Raw genomic sequence first — 20000 nt, forward strand, 5'->3', positions numbered from 1 at the left:
GGAACAAAGACAGGCAGGCACTATTCAGCCAGCCAGGAGCATTAGTCACCTACGCCACAGGGGATAAAAGCTTTTAACTGTGAAGGAGAGAGGGGGGGTGAAGAGAGAGAGAAAGAGAGAGAGAGAGAGAGAGAGAGAGAGAGAGAGAGAGAGAGAGAGAGAGAGAGAGAGAGAGAGAGAGAGAGAGAGAGAGAGAGAGAGAGAGAGAGAGAGAGAGAGAGAGAGAGAGAGAGAGAGAAAGAGAAAGAGAGAGAGAGAGAGAGAGAGGGAGTAGTACAAAGAAGCATGCTGAGGGTCATCATAAAGGGTTGAAGTGTGAGGTGTGTGTGCGTGTGTGCGTGTGGTGATGGGCAAAGCTGGTGTTGCAGTAACAGTTTGCAAAGCCCACTCTCACTGCAGAGAAGGGAATGCAGTCATCAGATAGTGCTGGACCCACAGCTCAATTCCCGCAGGCAATAAGGCCTGCAAGGAAATGGCCATTTTTGTCCACAGGTCAGTGGGTAGGGACTGCACTGTAACAAGTCTGTAAGCAGCATCAGATAGTTGTAAGTTGTAAGTTGTAAGTATGCAAAAGCATGCAGCATTGGATAGCAAGCAGGATTAAAATAAGGTGTGGTGTTTGTTGTGTGTGAACCACTGTAACAAACATCTTTTTTTTCTATCAGAGAGATAGAACGTATGAACATGTAGCATGAGTGTGGCTCATTTTGTTGCTCTGTGAGGTTTTTTTATCTCACGTTTTTCTCGTCCGTCCTCTGGTGGGCCTTCCACCACTGCTGCCTCTTGTGTACCGCTGTGTGCCCACCACTGTTGCCCGTGACGACCTCACCCTCGTTCTCTTCCACATCCTCATCCTCCTGCAGAAGGGATGAAGGAAAGGGGGTCAGAGGAGGATGAAGATGAAGAGTACAATCAATCACTTGCTGCTGGCTACCACCCATTTCAGGCACTGTGGTGTGGTGTGGTATTGTGTGGTGTGGCGGTCTGGTGTGTGCTGACTGTCCACTGGTTCATTACTTAGTATCATTACAAAATCAAAAAATGAATAATATTAAGATTCGATTATGTGGTTAAGATATTATGAAGGCCTCTGTCATGCTAGCTACAGGAAGTTTGCACAACTGCCTCTATCAGCAGAACAAGACGGCGCTCCCCCACTATATTGTAATCCGATCATTACTTTTTCGCCGTAGCGTTTTAGTATCAATCATAGGCACTGGTGAGGTCGCAGGGCCCCGTGGCCACGCGCTGATTTACGTTGTTATCATCATACCTCGTTACTGGCTCGCTTTCAATACAGCGCGCCAAAGCATCACAACACTGCGATCGATAGTGTGTACACACCAAACCTGTAAGGAGCAGCCATTGATCCGCAAAGCCCTGTAAAAAGCCCTTCACTTCTCTGCCTGCCTGCCTGCCCTATGCTAGAACCGCTGAATAAGGGAGGTTAGGGAGCAGAGGAAAGAGGGGGGGGGGGTCGAGAGAGAGAGTGAGAGAGAGAGAGAGAGAGAGAGAGAAATAGTCCTCTGAAAGAACGAGGAAAGGGGTGAGAGATAGAGATAAAGAGAGAGAGAGAGCGAGAGAGAGAGAGAGAGAGAGAGAGAGAGAGAGAGAGAGAGAGAGAGAGAGAGAGAGAGGGAGAGAGGGGGAGGAAGTGGGGAATGGTGGTTGATTGGCCTTGGAGTGTCAAGCAGAGTGCAGAGGCTAACAAAGGCTTTGCCATCGTATCGGTCCAATCTTTGGCAAGGTCGTTCCAATCAAGGCCTCTGCCACGAGCGCTTCATAAGGGATTTACTGTCCATCATATTATTTACAAGCCCATTTCAATCAAGGCCTGGGGGGTGTGGGGTTGCTAAAATCGCTCCCTAAAGCAGACTTAATAATGAAGTGACCCTGGACCTCCTGAGACGTGTGAAGGTGCTTTAGAAATGTATTTTAATTAAAGGACAATCTGCTGTTCAACTGCCGAACATGATGTCCGCTAGGGACTAGCTGCCGAAGGGGCCAGTCGGAGAGCCGACCCCACGTGCCAGAGAACCTGAGAGGTCAGAGGTCAACACACATGACGTACTTTCATAGCCCTGTAGATACAATACGTCTGCTTTTGTGACCCACACAATCCTTTTTTATTCTTTTTATTTTTATTAACACCTTTCTTTAACCAGGAAGTGGTCCTGTAGAGTTTACAATTAGGAATGCACGATACATATTTTTTCACTTCCGATCCGATCTCGATACCTAAATTTGGATATCTGCCGATAGCGACACTACTCCTTGATGATACCAAATCCACATATATGCATGGGTTTCAACTTGACGTAGGCCCAAGTAGACTATTTGGTCAGAAAAGGAAGTCAGAAGAACAGGAGACCAATTAATTAATTAAGTGAAAAGAAACAAGTAACAATCGGCCCCATCCCTAGCTCTGCCAGGGAGTCCTGGCCAACACAGACGACTAACAAAAAGTTCCATTACAATAAAACACAAAAAGACAAGACGAACCACAGCAACACCACATCTAAACAGACAAAACACATCAACCTTAAAGGTCCCACATGAAAATGTAAAATACTACAAATTAAATTTAGCATCACAAAGATTTCCACAGATACAACATCCTCAAATTCCCATCCCTGGCCGCAAGCCCTGCAAGCGTCCTGATGCCATTACCAGGGGCTCCTGCAGCCAGAGGCGGATCAGGGTGGCCAGGGTGTAGTACAGCACCAGCAGCATGATGGGGTTGACGAAGTGGTGCCACTCCAGCGTGGGGTTCACGATGAAGCGCCAGGTGGATGAGCAGTCAGTCTGGACCACAGGTGAGATGCCAAACACACTGCGGAGATCAACAAGACAGACAGACAGTCAGACAGACGGACAGACAGACAGACAGACAGACAGACAGACAGACAGACAGACAGACAGACAGACAGACAGACAGACAGACAGACAGACAGACAGACAGACAGACAGACAGACAGGCAGGCAGGCAGACAGACATGAATGCACGCACGCACGTACACATCATAGGTGAAATGTCAGCTGGGGTGCGGGGACAATTTGCCACACTTACGACTGAAGGACTCAGTGACTAAATGTATGTAGCAGTGGAGTGTCAATATACTGTATTATCCATAGTGCAATGACATGCACAACATTTACATATCTTGTAGTCTGAATGGGCCGATTTGCATGAAATACTAGCATCCTAGGTTAAGCCTCTGAATACATTCATGCAGTAGCATGATATGATAAAGAGCAAAAACCACATACATTTGTCCTTTGAAGCATCACCTCCAAAACTCATTCTACTGTTTAACCATGACACTGGTCTGTATATAGTAAAAGTAGAAGTGAATGCATGATGTAACTAGAAGGCCTAGGCCTACATGATAGCACATGATTGTTAAACCAGTTAGCCTATTCCACTGCACCTAATGATTACCTAATTGTTTTTTTTTACTTTTCTTTTACATTGTACTTCCAGTGAATCCACCTCTGCAGGCTACATGTCTGATGGTGAAACACCTGCCTGACTCCACTCCAGACTGCGCTCTATACCTCAGCAATACCGTACTTCTCCATTGGCCTCAGACAGCACAAGTCCCGCCTCCCGTCATCATGCTAGTAAGCTACTTCCTGAATGCACACCCCCCACCCCCCTCCTTCCTGCACCTGCGCCCAGACGAGGGGTCACATGACCTGTTTCCATTGTGCAGGGCGGCAGGAAGTGGAAGGGGGGGGATATGGGGCAGTCTGTCATCGGGCTATTCACTGTGGACGCCGGCCTCAAGGCCAGGGGGGCTGTCAACAGCCACAATTAGGCCATTTACACTTGCGTGCTACTGTAGCCAGTCTCTCCGTCTACTCTACTCTACAGCACACAGACACCCGCGCAAACAGCACAGACTCCTGAGCTCTGGGGTTTTTTTTTCTCTCAGTCGTCTCAATCAATGCAATGCAGCAGCAGCACAGCAACATCACCATGACACCATGCAGGGGGTCACCCATTATCATTGAAACTGGGTCTAAAGTAGAAGTTACACCTGTAGAAGTCAGTCCCTATTAAAAACATAACCTGAATACCTACATGTTAAATATGTGCGCTCTATCTAGCATGACCTGAATGATCTTGAGGCCACAGACTTTGATAATGGCATTTGACTATGTACTGTACATTTGCCTTATACACATAGGTGGAGAGGGCTGTACACATAGGCAAGGAGTTAAACTATGGCTGATGTGAACTTTCTATACATTCAAGCATATAGTACGTATACTGTAGTAGTGGACCAATTGACAAATAGAATTATGCATGTATATACAGAGACCAAATGATAGACATTGACAAGTACCAGCTATGCCAAATTAAAACAGGATGGAATACACAGGAAAGGTGCATATGGCATGTGACGTACTAAACAGTTATCATCCATGTATATGACTTTTGTGTTGTATGGCGTCATGTGTTGTTGTGTGTTATGCAGCAGCTACGTACTGTATGTGTGTGCAACATGTATGTCCAAGACAAATTTCCCTCAGGACCAATGAAAACAATCTTGAATCATGACTAATGAAATATATAACTTAAGAATGTTATGGAGCACACAACACATATGGAGCTGACAAGGGACTATAGATAGCCTCACAAACAGACACCGCGCCTGAATTAGAGTCCCAGTAATCAATAAGACTCATAGTGGTCAAGGACAGTCGAGCAGCACAAAGACAAAGACAAGCAGGGACAATGTGTTATGTATCTCTACAGATTCTGGTGTGTGGCTACATTAAGCAGTTTGTGGGTGTGTGTGTGAACAAAAACATGCTCTGGCGTTGGGTACTGTCAAGTCAAGAATAACGTGAGCGATAGGGCCTACAGCAAGCTGAAATTCACTGGAATTCCACATTAAGTTTATCCTCTGCCCTGATCTAATTGTGGTATATTAGTGTCACAGACAAACTCCTACTGACTACTACTGCATGTACACTGTAAAACGTTGCAGCCAGTTAAATATAAAAAGTAAGTTGCTCTGGTGCCTGAAGTTTGTAAGCTGAAAGCCTCGACTTGAGGTAAGCCTTGTGTTGAGTTAACTAATAAACTTGAGGCCGCAGGGCAACTTATCTTTTTATCTTTACTGTAAAGGTGCACTGTGGAAAATGGTGGCCAGAGTAGGCATTGCAACTATGCTGCTCATTGAAACTGTGCTGTCTACTGCCAAATTGGATCCTTTATGCCTATTTCTGGAAATTCAAAATGGCGGACCATTGACAAGATCCCCACTTTTCATGTATGAAAAGTGCAATTTTCCCAGTCATAATGAATATTTAGAAATTGATGATGGGGGTAAGTATCCATGAAAAAGGTCCATTTGTGAATGGGCAGAATGAATTCTGGAAATAAACTGCTAAAAAGATTACACAATGCACCTTTAACTGGCTTGCAATGTTTTACGGTGTAAGCAGCAGCAATGCCACCTGTTGTGACCCCATTACCCAGTTCACCAGCCTGGCCGCCAGCATGCTCCAATAAATAACCAGGCAGCCAATTCTCTTCCCTTCTGCCTCCGAATTACCAAACCAAATAGATTTCTCTTTAAACGTGTGGTTGTAGCTGTGGTTTGGTCTCCCCCTGTTTTGTTATCCTCCAGTAAGGCATCCAGGCATTCCTTTATTGTGAGAGGAGGATGGTGTGTGTGTGTGTGTGTGTGTGTGTGTGTGTGTGTGTGTGTGTGTGTGTGTGTGTGTGTGTGTGTGTGTGTGTGTGTGTGTGTGTGTGTGTGTGTGTGTGTGTGTGTGTGTGTGTGTGTGTGTGTGTGTGTGTTCGTCTGTATGTACGTGCACATATGTGTGTCTGTGCATCTGTGCGTGTGTCTGTGTGTGCGCCATGGGATGCTGGGATGCTAGTGCGGCCACACTGGTGGTGCAGATTGTAAACACGTGTGTGTGTGTGTGTGTGTGTGTGTGTGTGTGTGTGTGTGTGTGTGTGTGTGTGTGTGTGTGTGTGTGTGTGTGTGTGTGTGTGTGTGTGTGTGTGTGTGTGCGTGTGTGTGCGTGCGTGCGTGCGTGTGTGTGCGTGGGTGTGTGTGTGTGTGTGTGTGTGTGTGTGTGTGTGTGTGTGTGTGTGTGTGTGTGCTGGATGGAGTGGGGGGCATTCGGTAGGTGCACACACATGAAACACCCCTCTGTTTGTTGCTGTTGTTGTTATTGGCAGCCTGGACTGTTTTACAGCAACATTCACTGCTTGCCCCACACACACACACACACACACACACACACACGCACACACACATACACACACATATCCGCACACACACACGCACACACATGTGCACATGCACACATGGACACATGCACGAACATGCATGCACATGTACACAGATACCCCCCCCCCCCCCCCCCCCCCCACACACACACACACACACACATGCACACAAAGGTACACTTGCACACTCATATGGATACACTCACATCTGAACAACAACAACAACACACACACACACACACACACACACACACACACACACACACACACACACACACACACACACACACACACACACACACACACACACACACACACACACACACACACACACACACACACACACACACGGACGTGCACAAACACACAGACACAGACACCCAGATACAGCCACACACAAAGACAGGAGATCTGGCGTGGGAATGTGGGTGGGCAAACAGAAGTACATGTACATGTATGCATATACGCACATAAACCCACGCCATCAAAGGAAGACATAATATATATACTGCAGGTATGCACAACATGCACATTAATACACGTAAAACCACAAACAAAAGCCTCCACATGCAGCCAACTAATGATAAAAAAACCAAAGCAAAATGTACAGTAAAGCCCTTTTTTTAATCACACACACACAAGCGCACACACACACACACACACACACACACACACACACACACACACACACACACACACACACACACACACACTGACAAAACAGCCAAAGCCAACTGCACAGACTTTTCACAGATCTTACATAAGCCTGCAGTGCACAGATACCAGCACACAGTCCACCCCTGCGATCAGTTTCAAACCACTCACTCTGCGTCGTCTTCTGAATAATTCAGCGTGACAGTATCGATTTAAGGAGGATTTAAAATCGGGATTACTCCGAAATTAACCCCAGTACACACTTCAGCTCCTGGGAAACAGAGCTCTGTGGTAATCAATGGTGGCAGTGGTTTGTGGTGTGGTATGGTGGGGTGTGGTGTGGTGTGTGGAGTGGTGAAGTGAGGTGTGGAATGGTGTGGTGTGGTATGGTGTGGTGGGTTTAGAGTTTTAATTTGAGGCCAGTCACCTATTAATTCATCTACCCATAGTGATGGAAGGCGAGCATCTCTGTCTTATTATGCAATCAGCTGTTGTTTTTTTAATGATTACATGTAATGGTTTGGAAATGTAACACACGGACAGATATCCACACACACACGCACATACAGTATGTGCTATGCTTAGAAAGGCCCAAACCTGACGACGGTGTCGTCGTGAGAGAAGCTCTCCTGTATGAACTGGAACTGGTAGAGGTAGAGCACGACGATGTGTCCAGCACTGAAGATGGCCATCAGCACACACAGGCAGCTGAAGAGCAGCGTGTCGAAGTGGCGGCACAGAGACCACCACGTGCAGAGGAACAGGAAGACCAGGAAGTAGGTCATGGAGGTCACGGAGGGAAGCATGATGCCTAGAGAGAGAGAGACACAGAGAGAGAGAGACAGAGAGACAGAGAGAGAGAGAGAGAGACAGAGACAGAGACAGAGACAGAGACAGAGAGAGAGAGACAGAGAGAGACAGAGAGAGAGAGAGAGAGAGAGAGAGAGACAGACAGACAGACAGACAGACAGACAGACAGACAGACAAACAGACAGACAGACAGACAGACAGACAGACAGACAGATGTAAAGGGAAGGGCACAAAGGCAGAGACAGAGCGATTGATAGACAGAGACAGATGTGGAGAAGAATGGAAGACAGAGGAAAGAATAGCGGAGAGGCAGATGGAAAAAGAGATGAGGATGGGCGAGGGAGTAAGTCCAGAAAAAAGAGACGGAAACAAAAGGATAGAGGGACTTGTAAAACCAACCCAAAGTAAAAACAGATGAGTTGTAACAATGTTTCCACACACAAACACTTCACATGAGCACTTTTTCTTTCTTAATAACTTGTTAAAATGAAATATTTTATCAGTTAATTAGTGCAAATGTTTATTTGTTGAGAGCTTATTTAATAGGTATCGAATTTGGCCAAATCAGACACTATTTTATTAGAGGTAACATTCCGTTGTTTTCCACTGTACTCTCCATTCCTCCGCAGTGGGGGTTAATTGCTAGGCTGAAACCAAATTACTGTATATATTAACACATTTGGAGTTCCAGCTCAGATTTTGTGATCACGGTTGCTTGATGCACAGAGAATGAAATTGTGCAAATAAGAACCTGTTCTCCCCCTAACAATCAAAAGTCACGATATAGTGTATAATATGTAGTACACTCTCCTTTGCATTCAGCACAGCTAACATGGGAATTGTTGTGCTTCGTCACCTCCCAACACTGCCAATTTGACAAAGACTGGTATAGATATGACATACAGTAGAGGCATACTGTTATCATTAACAATAGGGCAGTAATGATATTGAATCAAATCAAGAAATAGTGACATGCAGTCACAATACTGTATTGTGATGCAAGTTGGCAGTATCGTGATACGACCTTTCTGTTACCCTTCAGACCCGAAAACAACCACATGATATTATGTGATAGTGCTTGCTCAATATCCCTATTATTTTAAAACTTTTTTTTACATTATTAGTAACCTCTTGTAACCTATTCTACCTATAAATGATAATCAAAATTATGCATTTTAAAAATTGTGGGGTGTATCAATCCGTAGGTCAAAAATTGTGATATGAACCGAATCAGGAGTTTACAGTATCATTACAGCCCTAATCACAACCTCTATTGCACTGACACTCACCTGTGAGACCGAGCAGAATGGTGACCACCACCTTGCCAGCTGTGGTTATCAAGTTGCCGATGATCTCTTTCACTTTGGTCGCAACACCTGCGACATGACGCAAGATCTTCATCTTTCGACTCTCCTCCACCTCCTCTTCCTCCTCTTCTTCTTCTTCCTCCTCCTCTTCGTCCAGCATATACTCCTCATCCTCATCATCTGCCTCGTCTTCAGCGTCAAAGTCTTCGTCAAACAGGATGTTGTCATCGTCGTCCAGGTCCACCTTTTCCACGTCCTTCTCATCGTCCTAGGTGCACAAAGAGCATAGTCACTATGTATGATGGAGACAAAGGGCCCCCATAGACAGCATCAAGCCTGGTATGAAGGAAATCCCTAGTGACCATTGTGGAAGTGAAAGTCAGATGCATAGAAATTGAATTGCTAAATCAGGATGAGCGAATTGGCTAAAAAGGTAAACCTTGTCACCATCCTGAGTCAGGCCCATCCAACAAATTTTACAGAAACCCTGTGACTCCTATCCAGTCATCTTGGTACTGAAGTTCAATGGTGCTGTCCTAAATGAACAAAGAGCAGTCCGCCCTACTGTGTAAAGCTATCTGATCGATAGCTCACATTCAATGTAACTGAAGCTAACTGATGGTTAAAGTCGGTGGGCAAACTGAGTTGAGAGAGTAGTAAATCTAGCCATTCATTCTCTGCCTATGCACTCCACATTGGTGAGGTAATAACCAATTAGCTCACATACAATACATACTGTATTATTGGTTGGATGAGTGGACTCACAGAAGCAAAGATGTGACAGGACTTTTACTTTCTGAACTCACATTGATTTTAACTGTAGGATTGGAATAATTCAGAATGCATCAAACGAATTCATACGCAACAAGAAGTCATTTGTTTCTTCAGGGATAATTCTGTGACCAGTCAGATGCATACTTTCAAAACCCTTTAGGGATTGGTGTCATTAGGCATGAGTGTGATGCAGGAAGTGTGCCAGATGCTTTGGGGCAGAGCAGAGCTGTCCATGGTACTGAAGACCCTCACTCACTCAGCATAACCAGAGGAGGAGGAAGAGGAGGAGGAGGAAGAGGAGAAGGAGGACAAGGAGGAGGAGGAGGATGAGAAGGAGAGGGAAGAGGAAGATGAGAAGGAGGGTGAAGAGGATGAATATGAGGAGGAAGAGGACGATGAGAAGGAAGAGGAAGATGAGGAAGAGGAAGATGAAGCGGAGGAGGAAGAGGAAGAGGAGAAGAAGGAAGAAGATGAGGAGGGGGAAGATGAGGTAAAGCAGGAAGAGGATGAGGAGAACGAGGAGGAAGAGGAAGAACGGGGAAAGAAGAGGAGGATGAAGACAGGAGGAGGAAGTGAGGAGGAGGTGGAGTTTTTATGGGACTGTTAACCAAACGGTATTGGTGTTGAGTCAGAGACATTTTTAAAGAGGATAGCTCATTCTGAGAGGTTTGCTACAGTTGTACTGCAATAAGGAGAGCCTACAGTGGCAGTAAAGTATTTTAATCTATAAGCAAAAGTCTGCACATGAACAGTTTCAGCTTTCAATTAATCTTGAACATTTCTAAACAGTGTTGCATCAATTTTATTTTGTGTCACCTCAGCAACCGGCTCCAGGGACAGAATTTTAATGAAATTAAAAGTAATACCTGCTGCCCCTTCTTTGAAAAGCCGAAAGTGTTTTCACCGGGGCATCACATACTGGTCCAATGTGCAGCCAGTCATAATTATACGTACATATAGGGTATATACTTTTATCCCCATCTGCTTTTCCCAGAGTCAATCAGACTGTCCATCTGTGCAAGAGAGTAGATGCCATCTGCTGAGGTGCCAACCCAGGACACTCTCTCAGGGTATCGGGACTGGGCATGGTGAGCATGAGGCAATTCAATTTGGGTTTTAATTAACACTGTAAGTCACGTCAATATGGACAGGTGCACAGTCCAATCCAAGAGTGCTCTAGTGTCACTGCCACAGTGTCCTACCGCAACCTTAATTGAGCCATTTCAGTATGAATAAGTGGCCATTGACAAAGGGGCAATATGAATGGATGCAGCATGCGAATGTGTGTGAGAGAGAGGGGGAAAGAAAGGGGAAGGGTCAGCTAAACACAGAAGCTGAGAGGGAGAGAAAGATGGGCAGACAAACAGTGACACACACTGATAGAGAAGGTGACTAAATATGGGTGGCAGGAGCAGCATTAGAAGAGCATTAGAGTCCAAACATTAACAGAAGTCCGAGCTCCAACACAAGGTCAACCAACACAGACAAAAACGAGCCCACTTCCAAACTTTTTTTTAATCAACGCTGTTGAATGCCTCTTGCAAGAAATCTGACTCTTGCTTTATTTTCCCTTTCCCAAAAATCTTTCTTTAGTTTAGGCTTCACTACAAATGTGGCCCCGTCATTTGCATGGCATGCCTCTCTGCCCTATGCTTTTACGAACTCCATAAATGCTCTGATGTAACCCTCGTCGCCAGCTATCTTTACTTTAACGGGGGGACTTAGCGTGCCCTTAATTGTCTCGCTCGGGCCCAAGATCAGCGTTTACAGGGAGATTCCTGGGTAACACAAAGGCAGATTTATTGCAGGAAAATTAGAAATTTACTGTGACCACAGTACATCCTCTGATTCATTAGCAGCCCAGTGTAGCAAGTTAAAGTATGCTGAAAATCAACACATGGTAAAAGCATTCGGCAGCTCGAGATGAAAAGCTCCTTTGGGTTGTGTGCGTGCGGGACTTGAGTTGCATAATGTTTGCAAACATGTATGAACTGTAGAATGATCTGTGTGCATGCAGGTGTGATGATGTTATTGAGTATGACAGTCTTATTTAGTATGACAGTCTTATTTAGTATGATAGTTATTTAGCATAACCTTTTTCTGCATATGCATAATAGTTACAGAGTCGGTGTGTTTCTTCATGGATGCATACGTGTGTGTGTGTGTGTGTGTGTGTGTGTGTGTGTGTGTGTGTGTGTGTGTGTGTGTGTGTGTGTGTGTGTGAGTGTGTGTGTGTGTGTGTGTGTGTGTGTGTGTTGTGTGTGTGTGTGTGTGTGTGTGTGTGTGTGTGTGTGTGTGTGTGTGTGTGTGTGTGTGTGTGTGTGTGTGTGTGTGTGTGTGTGTGTGTGTGTGTGTGGATGCAATGTGCATGCATTCGTGAATGCAAATGTGTGCTCATGAGTATGTGTTCAATAGCTTGAGAAGCCCACCATGTCCTCTGGTTCGAACTCGCTGTTGTCCTGTCCCATCTCCTCAGCGGGTCTCTTCTGCAGCAGGCTGCGGTGGCACAGCATCCACGTGCCCAGGCCGGCCATGAACATGCCGATGTCTGGGATGAACACCCGAATGCCATTCCCCGCGTCTGCGCCAATCACACTAAAGGAGAGAAGCAAGTGTCAAAGGTTAACATCTCGTTTTCTAGAGGGTCCTCAAAGTACCGAAAAAAACACATTCACACACCCACGTACACTGAAACTCTTCCTCACTACCACCAGCCCACACATTTTCCAACTCTAGCCAAAAAGAAGATGAACAAGTTAATACCATGGATGAAAAGCAAGTGCAACATACTACATGGGAGAACCAAAATACTAAAGTTAGAACAAACACGCATGTCAAGATGTCAAAGGACCAGTTCAGTCAATTTCAATATGCTATTGTATTGCTCACGCTACCCTTGACTTGTCAGTACCCGGTGATGCCACATTTTTCGGCTAAGCCCTTTCCGAGATATGAGCTATTCTAATGGGGGCAGCGTTTGTTTACATTTTCTTTTAAAATGTACACAGGCCTACTCCAAATACTTTCCCCAAAGGTACCGCTGTTGCTAGTTGTTTGCTGTATAACCTTTCGGATGTTTTTGGGAATAAATTTAAAAATATTTATTTTTTTTAGATGTAAACAAAGCGCTGCCCCCATTACAATGACCAAGATCTCAGAAAAAACCTCAGGTACTGACAAGTCCAGGGTAGAGTGAGCATTACAACTCATGTTGAAATTGACTGCACTGGTCCTTTAATACAAGTGCATCCATAGAACCAGAAGCATGTGTGTCCAGTCTTTCCCAGCAAGCTTCTGATTACGTGAAATCTCCATTTCCACAAGACCAACAGGGCATACTCGAGGCCAGGAAACATCTAATGGAGCCAACATGTAATTAGCCTCGCTCTTAGGATGTTCGTATGCCCTAGCCAGTGTAAAGCAGTGCAAGACGAGTGACTAGTGGCAGTATCACAGCGACATTAATGTAACAGAAGGGAATGGAAATCGAAAATTACCCTCTTCCAGGCAACAAGTAATCTACTGTTTTCAGTGAACTGCACAGCAAGGGATGCATGAATGTTCTTTTCTGTCTATTACGTACACTGCATTTGAATGAAGAAGAAAAAAAATCATTCCACTCGTAAAACAAAAAACAGTCCTTGTCTTTCCTCTGTTGCTCTTCTTGGCCTTGTGGAAGGCACTGTCATGCATATGGGTTAGGCTAGTAAATCCACAGCCGTGCATTTTGGGAGATGACTGAGCACAAAGCAGAGAAACAGAGTTGATGCTGGGCTTCTCTGTCCTGTTCGGGAAAAGTCTTTGGTGTATAAATAGTAGGGCTCTAACAATACACTCAGCTCACGATTCGGTTCGTATCACGATTTTTGACCTATGGTTTGGTACACCTTATGATTTTTTTTCTATAAACATAAACACAATTGTTTATAGGTAAAATAGGTTATAAGAGGGTACTAATCCTTTTTTAAAGTTTAAAAATAATAATTATAGTATCACATCATATCATGTGGTTGTTTTCTGGACTGAAGGGTAGCGGATCTTTGAAAAGGCTTACGATACTTCTTTCTTCCTTCTTCCGTTTGTGTCACGATACAGTATTGTGTATCTGCGTATCGCAATTACTTGGTTCAATATAATATTGTTACAGCCCTAGTCGTGAAGTAATGAAGGCCTAGCCACAGCTACAGTCAGATGAGTGTGGTGTTCCACACAGAAGATAACACTTCATTAGAGCCAACAAATAGCCTCAAACTCTTTCTCTCTCTCTCTCTCTCTCTCTCTCTCTCTCTCTCTCTCTCTCTCTCTCTCTCTCTCTCTCTCTCTCTCTCTCTCTCTCTCTCCCTACCAGATTAGGACAGTGCTTCAAGAGAAATTATACCTTTGTATGACTGAAACACCATTTTGAGAAACGTGCTTTTTTTTTTTTACAAACACTAGTTTTCCATAAAGAGAGACCTCCAAATAGACAGGCATCAAACCTGCTTCATCTCTCTTCCCCCCACTCTCTCTCTCTCTCTCTCTCTCTCTCTCTCTCTCTCTCTGTTCCTCTTTGTCAGTGCTTAATTCTTTCCCCACCCCTGGTGAAGTGTCTGATGGTATAATCAGGTATAATCAGCCAATAACCAGGTTGATGGTGCCTCTATGGGGCATGTCATACCATCTGCAGTCGAGAGCAGATCGGTGGTGCTGTTTTCTGGGAAGGGCTTCTCCTGCCAGCATTTTTCCAGTGAGCACTCCCTCGCACACATCTGTTGCATGGTACGATTCACAGATTTTATATGAATCCCCACCCAGGTCAATAAAATCAGACGGGCCTCGTTTTAGGAGCATAAATATTTCCAATTACAGCCTGTGTTAACTTCTGCTGAAGGCAACGCTGCGAGAACAACAGCTTGACACCGCTCTCACTCTTTACCTATGCGCCTCTCTCTCTCTCTCTCTCTCTCTCTCTCTCTCTCTCTCTCTCTCTCTCTCTCTCTCTCTCTCTCTCTCTCTCTCTCTCTCTCTCTCTCTCTCTCTCAGTTCTATTTTTTATGCAACAATGCTAGCATGATCTTCCAAAACATCTCCATTTCTCAGAACACTTTTAGAGTCAGAAATGTTCCACTATAATATTTTTAATTTGTGTGAGTTTTACCCAAGTGCGTATGGAATACCCTGGGTTCTCATGGACAGCTTCAAAAACAAACCGCTGGTTACGGTTTCAAAACACTTTAAAAAAAAAACCATCAGCTTCAAACAGCTGACTCCGAGCCAAAAATCAGACATCGTAACAACGTATATTCCAGCAACAGTGAGAAAACTACAGGAGGAAGAAAGAAAGTCTTCGATGGTGACCTCAAACGACCTTGCCAGCTAGCAACCAGGAACTAGCTTGTGTGTGTCCCTGCAGGACATGTGCCAAACCACAGAGAAGCTCTGGCAGGGCTTCTTCAGAGAGGACAGATTCTTAATGAGCCCTGCAGTGAGAGGCGCCCAGTAAGGACACATTTTACAGTGCCGGTTATTCAAGGATGAAGAGGCGCAGAATTGGACCACAGATCAATCTGACAAAGCTATAGAAAGTTAGGCCCAGCCCACCCATTCTTTGCACTGCAATGACTGACAGTCCTTGCTTGTCCTTTGCCGGTGAAAGTTAAATATAAAAAGGAACAGCGTTTATTTTGGGTATCTGTCGGGGAGTTTTACTGCATCCTGTTTCGTTTCCCCCCACAAAAGGGAAATTTACCCCCATGTGGTGCTGAGAGCTGAATCAAATTAAAGTGTTTACAATAAACAACTGCTGTTGTCACGTTAGTTAGCACAAAAACACTGAGCAAAGTAAAGGGTTGGGAAGATGCATAGGGGGGGTGCAGGATGAGGAAGGAATCCACACACACACACACACACAGACAAACAGACACGCAGACACGCAGACACACAGACACATATACACACATACACACAGACGTGCGCGCACGCGCACGCGCGCACACACACGCACACACACACACACAAGCTCATACACACACACACACACACACACACACACACACACACACACACACACACACACACACACACACACACACACACACACACACACACACTGGAGCTCCTAAACATCTGTGAGCAAAAAAAACAGAGAGAGAAGAGCAGCTCTGCTGAGTGGGGCTTCAGTGGATCTGCAGCCCATAAAACTTAACAAGTGGAGGGCCGGCAGCTGATCAACACTCTGGAGCACACACGCACACACGCACACATGCACACACACACACACACAAACCCACAGACACATACACAGACAAATACGGACACACACACACACACACAAAAATATTGTCTTTTTTTCCATCAGTTTAACTCAATCCTCTTTATTGCACAACTACTCTCATCAATTCTGCAAGCAGAACACAAACCTCAAAAACCTAAAAAATAATGATAGTTTATGATAAAGTAAAAAAACAAGCTATATGGACCTACCATGGCAGTAGGGCACTGGGTTACTATGCTGGCAACTCCGGTTCCTGATCGGGTCATTTACCGATACTTCCCCATCTCTCTACCCACTTGTTTTGTTTTGTTATGTGTATGCTTTTGCGACACTATATCATAACAATCATGCTAATAAAGCACTATATGGGTTTTAATTTGAATTCTGAACTCAATTGAATATGCCAGAGTAAAGACACGAATAGACCAAGTGTGACATGAGCAGTGCGACAGAGTCCAGCAACGGAAATAAATGACTTTGTATTAAGTTGCGCGACAAAAACGATTAGAGGCAATTCGCACGACAAGAGCGACAGTTTTTAGTTGAACTCCTGGCAATGTTATGCAAATTAGCCATGGCATCGTGCAGCGAAATCCGCCACAGCCAATGGGAATGTTAAAATGCTTGCATTCTGCTTTTGACCGACATACTCTTGTGGCTTGAATCTCGTCACGGCCGGGCTATTCGCCCAGTAAGATCAGACCCTCCACGGAGATGGATTCCTCTTAGCTTTTGCTACACTGTTGCACTGTTTGACGGTCTCAACGGTTGGCTTTTGTCCAGGCTAGTTTCCTGTCCCTCCTGTCCTATCACAAATACATTTTTGTTTGTCCTGTACAAAGTCATTAACGCTGTTCCTTCTTTGACATGTACTTTTGCCTCCCTACTCTTTGCACAGATGCATTCCATCATATGCTGTAGTGCTGGACACAACCTTTTACCATCTTAACAACCATCCATCTATCCACCCACCCATGCATCTATCTCTCTTTGTCTCTCTGTCTCTCTGTCTGTCTCTCTCTTTCTCTCAGGCGATTAGCGCCACTATCTCCTCCTAACATCCCTGTTAGACTAGGGAGATGACTGGCAGGGCTAATGCTAATGACGCCATACGCTCCCTCTTCTCTTTAAAGGGACAGCTCAATTAGGCCGGTAAACGCTTTCTAATCTTACTTCCTGCCTCTTAACGCACTAGCTTTGCGCTTCAAGGCTTTCCACCTATACAACCCCTGTGGCCCTCACTGGCCGCTGTGGGAAAAAACAAAAGGCTGATGCAACGCCGCATTGTACGTTCCCGTACTTAAGGGGGGAGCAGAGTGAGGTGGGTTGGGGTTGGTCGGGTGAGGAGTGCCCCTCACCTTAATCGCATCAACAGGAACACAGGCAGACACGGGCTAATATGGTGGACACAAGCACAGCAGACACTTTGGAAAAATGGTGCCTGTCCACATCGGGTCAAGAGTAATCAGATTCCATGTTCATGGCGGAAAACCGCAGGAGACGAGGGAGAGAGAGAGAGAGAGAGAGAGAGAGAGAGAGAGATGAAGCAGGTTTGATGCCTGGCCAAACAAACATACTTTAAGTGCTGTCTATTTGGAAGTCTCTCTTCATATCATGGAAAACCAGTGTTTGTAAAAAATATATGTTTTTCAAAATGGTGTTTCAGTCATAAAAAGGTAGCATTTCCTCTTGAAGCACTGTCCTAATCTGGCATTTGTATATCTACTCTGATAATCAACAAATGTCATCCTCCATTGCCATACAGTAACTCCTCATATATACACAGAGGTGTATAAAGTATAAGTTGAAGTTACAGATGTAATTACAGCACTAGTAGTATGGCATTACATAGTTGAAACCATTCACGTAATATCACACTGCCAGTGTTGCAATTACATCTCTATCAGTAATTCTACTTTATGCATCTCTGCATATATACATACCCTACTCTGTTCTGTGGTTACACACAATGGCCCTCATTTATCAAAGCAGCGTACGACGAGAATCATACGTACGTCGTGCGTACGTTCTTTTTCTACGACCAGTTGGTATTTATCAAATCTCATCGTAAGCGCATGGAAGATGAAATCCTACGACTGCTCTCAGACGGTGTACGCCGTTTTCAAGTTGGACTTGAGATGACTATGATCACCAACTTGAGCAGCAGTTGTAGCGCAACAACTCATTATCATAAATATGTGGCCTACATAATTACAAAATGTTTTTACATTGTATATTTTGGCTATAAGCCAACGTCTACCTGTTTGAATTGGTGCACCCTTCCTGAGAGCGCTGTGTTAATTTGGCATAGGAACAAGAGACTTCTAATTTGTGATTTGACGTGATGTGTGAATATTTGTGCAATATAGGCCTACAGCCGCGGAATGTGCCTTCAGTCGTGGGATGAATAACCGACGTCCGTTCTTTTTAACAGTTGGGAGTTCATGCGCACATCACTCAATAACCTACGGACAGTAGCCTAATAATCTCCCGGTTGAGTTTCAACGTTTGATCGCACACAATTAGGCCTACTATCCGAATATAGGCTACACCACGTGTGTGTCCTATAACATTTTATAGTCGTCCACTCCATAGATGGTAAAAGGGCTATCCGGTCGTGGGACTGGAGCGCTGGAGAGAAGCAGGGTGCACATGAGCGCGAGAAGGATGTAGCGCACTGGACATGTACAACTCTCCTTCCCCAACCAATTGTTTGGGCACTGTTTGTTGGCCAGTTTCACGTAGGACCCTTTTCTTGACCTCGTTTAGCCTACAAAAGATAATCATATTTAATTTTCATATATTTAAATAATATTCATTAAAAAATATCTTCATTATGTCTACTGTAGTCAATCAAACATTTCATTGTGGGCTAACCATCATTATTTGGAAATCAATCTCTACCCCTTCCATATTGAGAACCGAAACAGTGTTGACTACTGCTGTTGATTATTTCCACGTGTTATTTTGTTGTCTACCTCGCATAAAGCCTAATTTCAAGCTGTCAATCAACCAGAAACGTGGATGTTTTAGCCGGTTTGCGTCTCTCCATGTCGCAAACTCAGGGGTGCGGTCTCCTTCCCGCCAGTTTAGAGAAGGTGTGATTATTCTAATTGCGATGGTTTTCAGACGCTGGATTTATCAACAGCCGCTCGCTCTTACGATGAGATTGGAGAGGTACACATGTTTAGTAAATCTCACGTGAGCCTCGTCATACGACAAGATCTGCGCTCATTTCTGCGATGGTTTCTACGCAAGTTTGATAAATGAGGGCCACTGTCTTTACTGCATGCCACTACAGAGTTCCTCCCTTGAAGAACTTGCATAACTGTACTGCACTGACTGTCTTGGGCAGTAGCTCCTGGCCATTGCTGACCTTGCTATAGCTATAGCTGTGGCCAGCCAGCAGAGTGAAACCTATTACCCGGCCACAGCCATAGAGGTGCTGTAGACACTCACATACATTCACACCAGCCGGCAAGAAATCCCCTGATTTCTCTTTCTACTTCCCCCTCTCTGTCTGTCTGTGTCTCTGTCTCTGTCTCTGTCTCTGTCTCTGTCTCTGTGTCTCTGTCTGTGTATGTGTATGTGTATGTGTCTGTGTCCATCTCTCTCTCTCTCTCTCTCTCTCTCTCTCTCTCTCTCTCTCTCTCTCTCTCTCTCTCTCTCTCTCTGTCCCACACACACACACACACACACACACACACAGACCGCAGTGTGTTCAGGGCTGCTGGCTGCATTGGGATGGGTGATAAAGAAGACGCTGACCTTTCTATAACAGTGTCAAATCAACCTGCCCGTGATCTCCGTCCGCAGTGCAGCTTTATAGGCAACCATAGCTTTGATACTCATCATGTGTCAGGGGTGTTTAAACTTTACAAGCTTTTAAAGGTGACTCGCCTCTCAGTGAAAACGCAAAAGTTGCCAACATTTCTGAAGTGTT

General features: G+C 44.9%; 1 protein-coding gene across 3 annotated transcripts in view; it reads right to left on the bottom strand.

Annotated features, from left to right (window-relative positions):
• Nucleotides 1-20000, bottom strand: part of LOC134465097 (piezo-type mechanosensitive ion channel component 2) — a 140598-nt gene that overhangs the window by 64100 nt on the left and 56498 nt on the right. For all 3 annotated transcript variants that reach the window (XM_063218542.1, XM_063218541.1, XM_063218540.1), the window contains exons 5-9: nucleotides 12234-12399; nucleotides 9013-9298; nucleotides 7511-7724; nucleotides 2671-2833; nucleotides 738-857 (exon numbers count right to left, since the gene is read on the bottom strand). In XM_063218542.1, the coding sequence (XP_063074612.1) occupies nucleotides 738-857; nucleotides 2671-2833; nucleotides 7511-7724; nucleotides 9013-9298; nucleotides 12234-12399 (949 nt within the window). The remainder of the gene's footprint in view (nucleotides 1-737; nucleotides 858-2670; nucleotides 2834-7510; nucleotides 7725-9012; nucleotides 9299-12233; nucleotides 12400-20000) is intronic.

This window comes from Engraulis encrasicolus, chromosome 16, assembly GCF_034702125.1.
Source record: "Engraulis encrasicolus isolate BLACKSEA-1 chromosome 16, IST_EnEncr_1.0, whole genome shotgun sequence".
Lineage (NCBI taxonomy): Eukaryota > Metazoa > Chordata > Actinopteri > Clupeiformes > Engraulidae > Engraulis > Engraulis encrasicolus.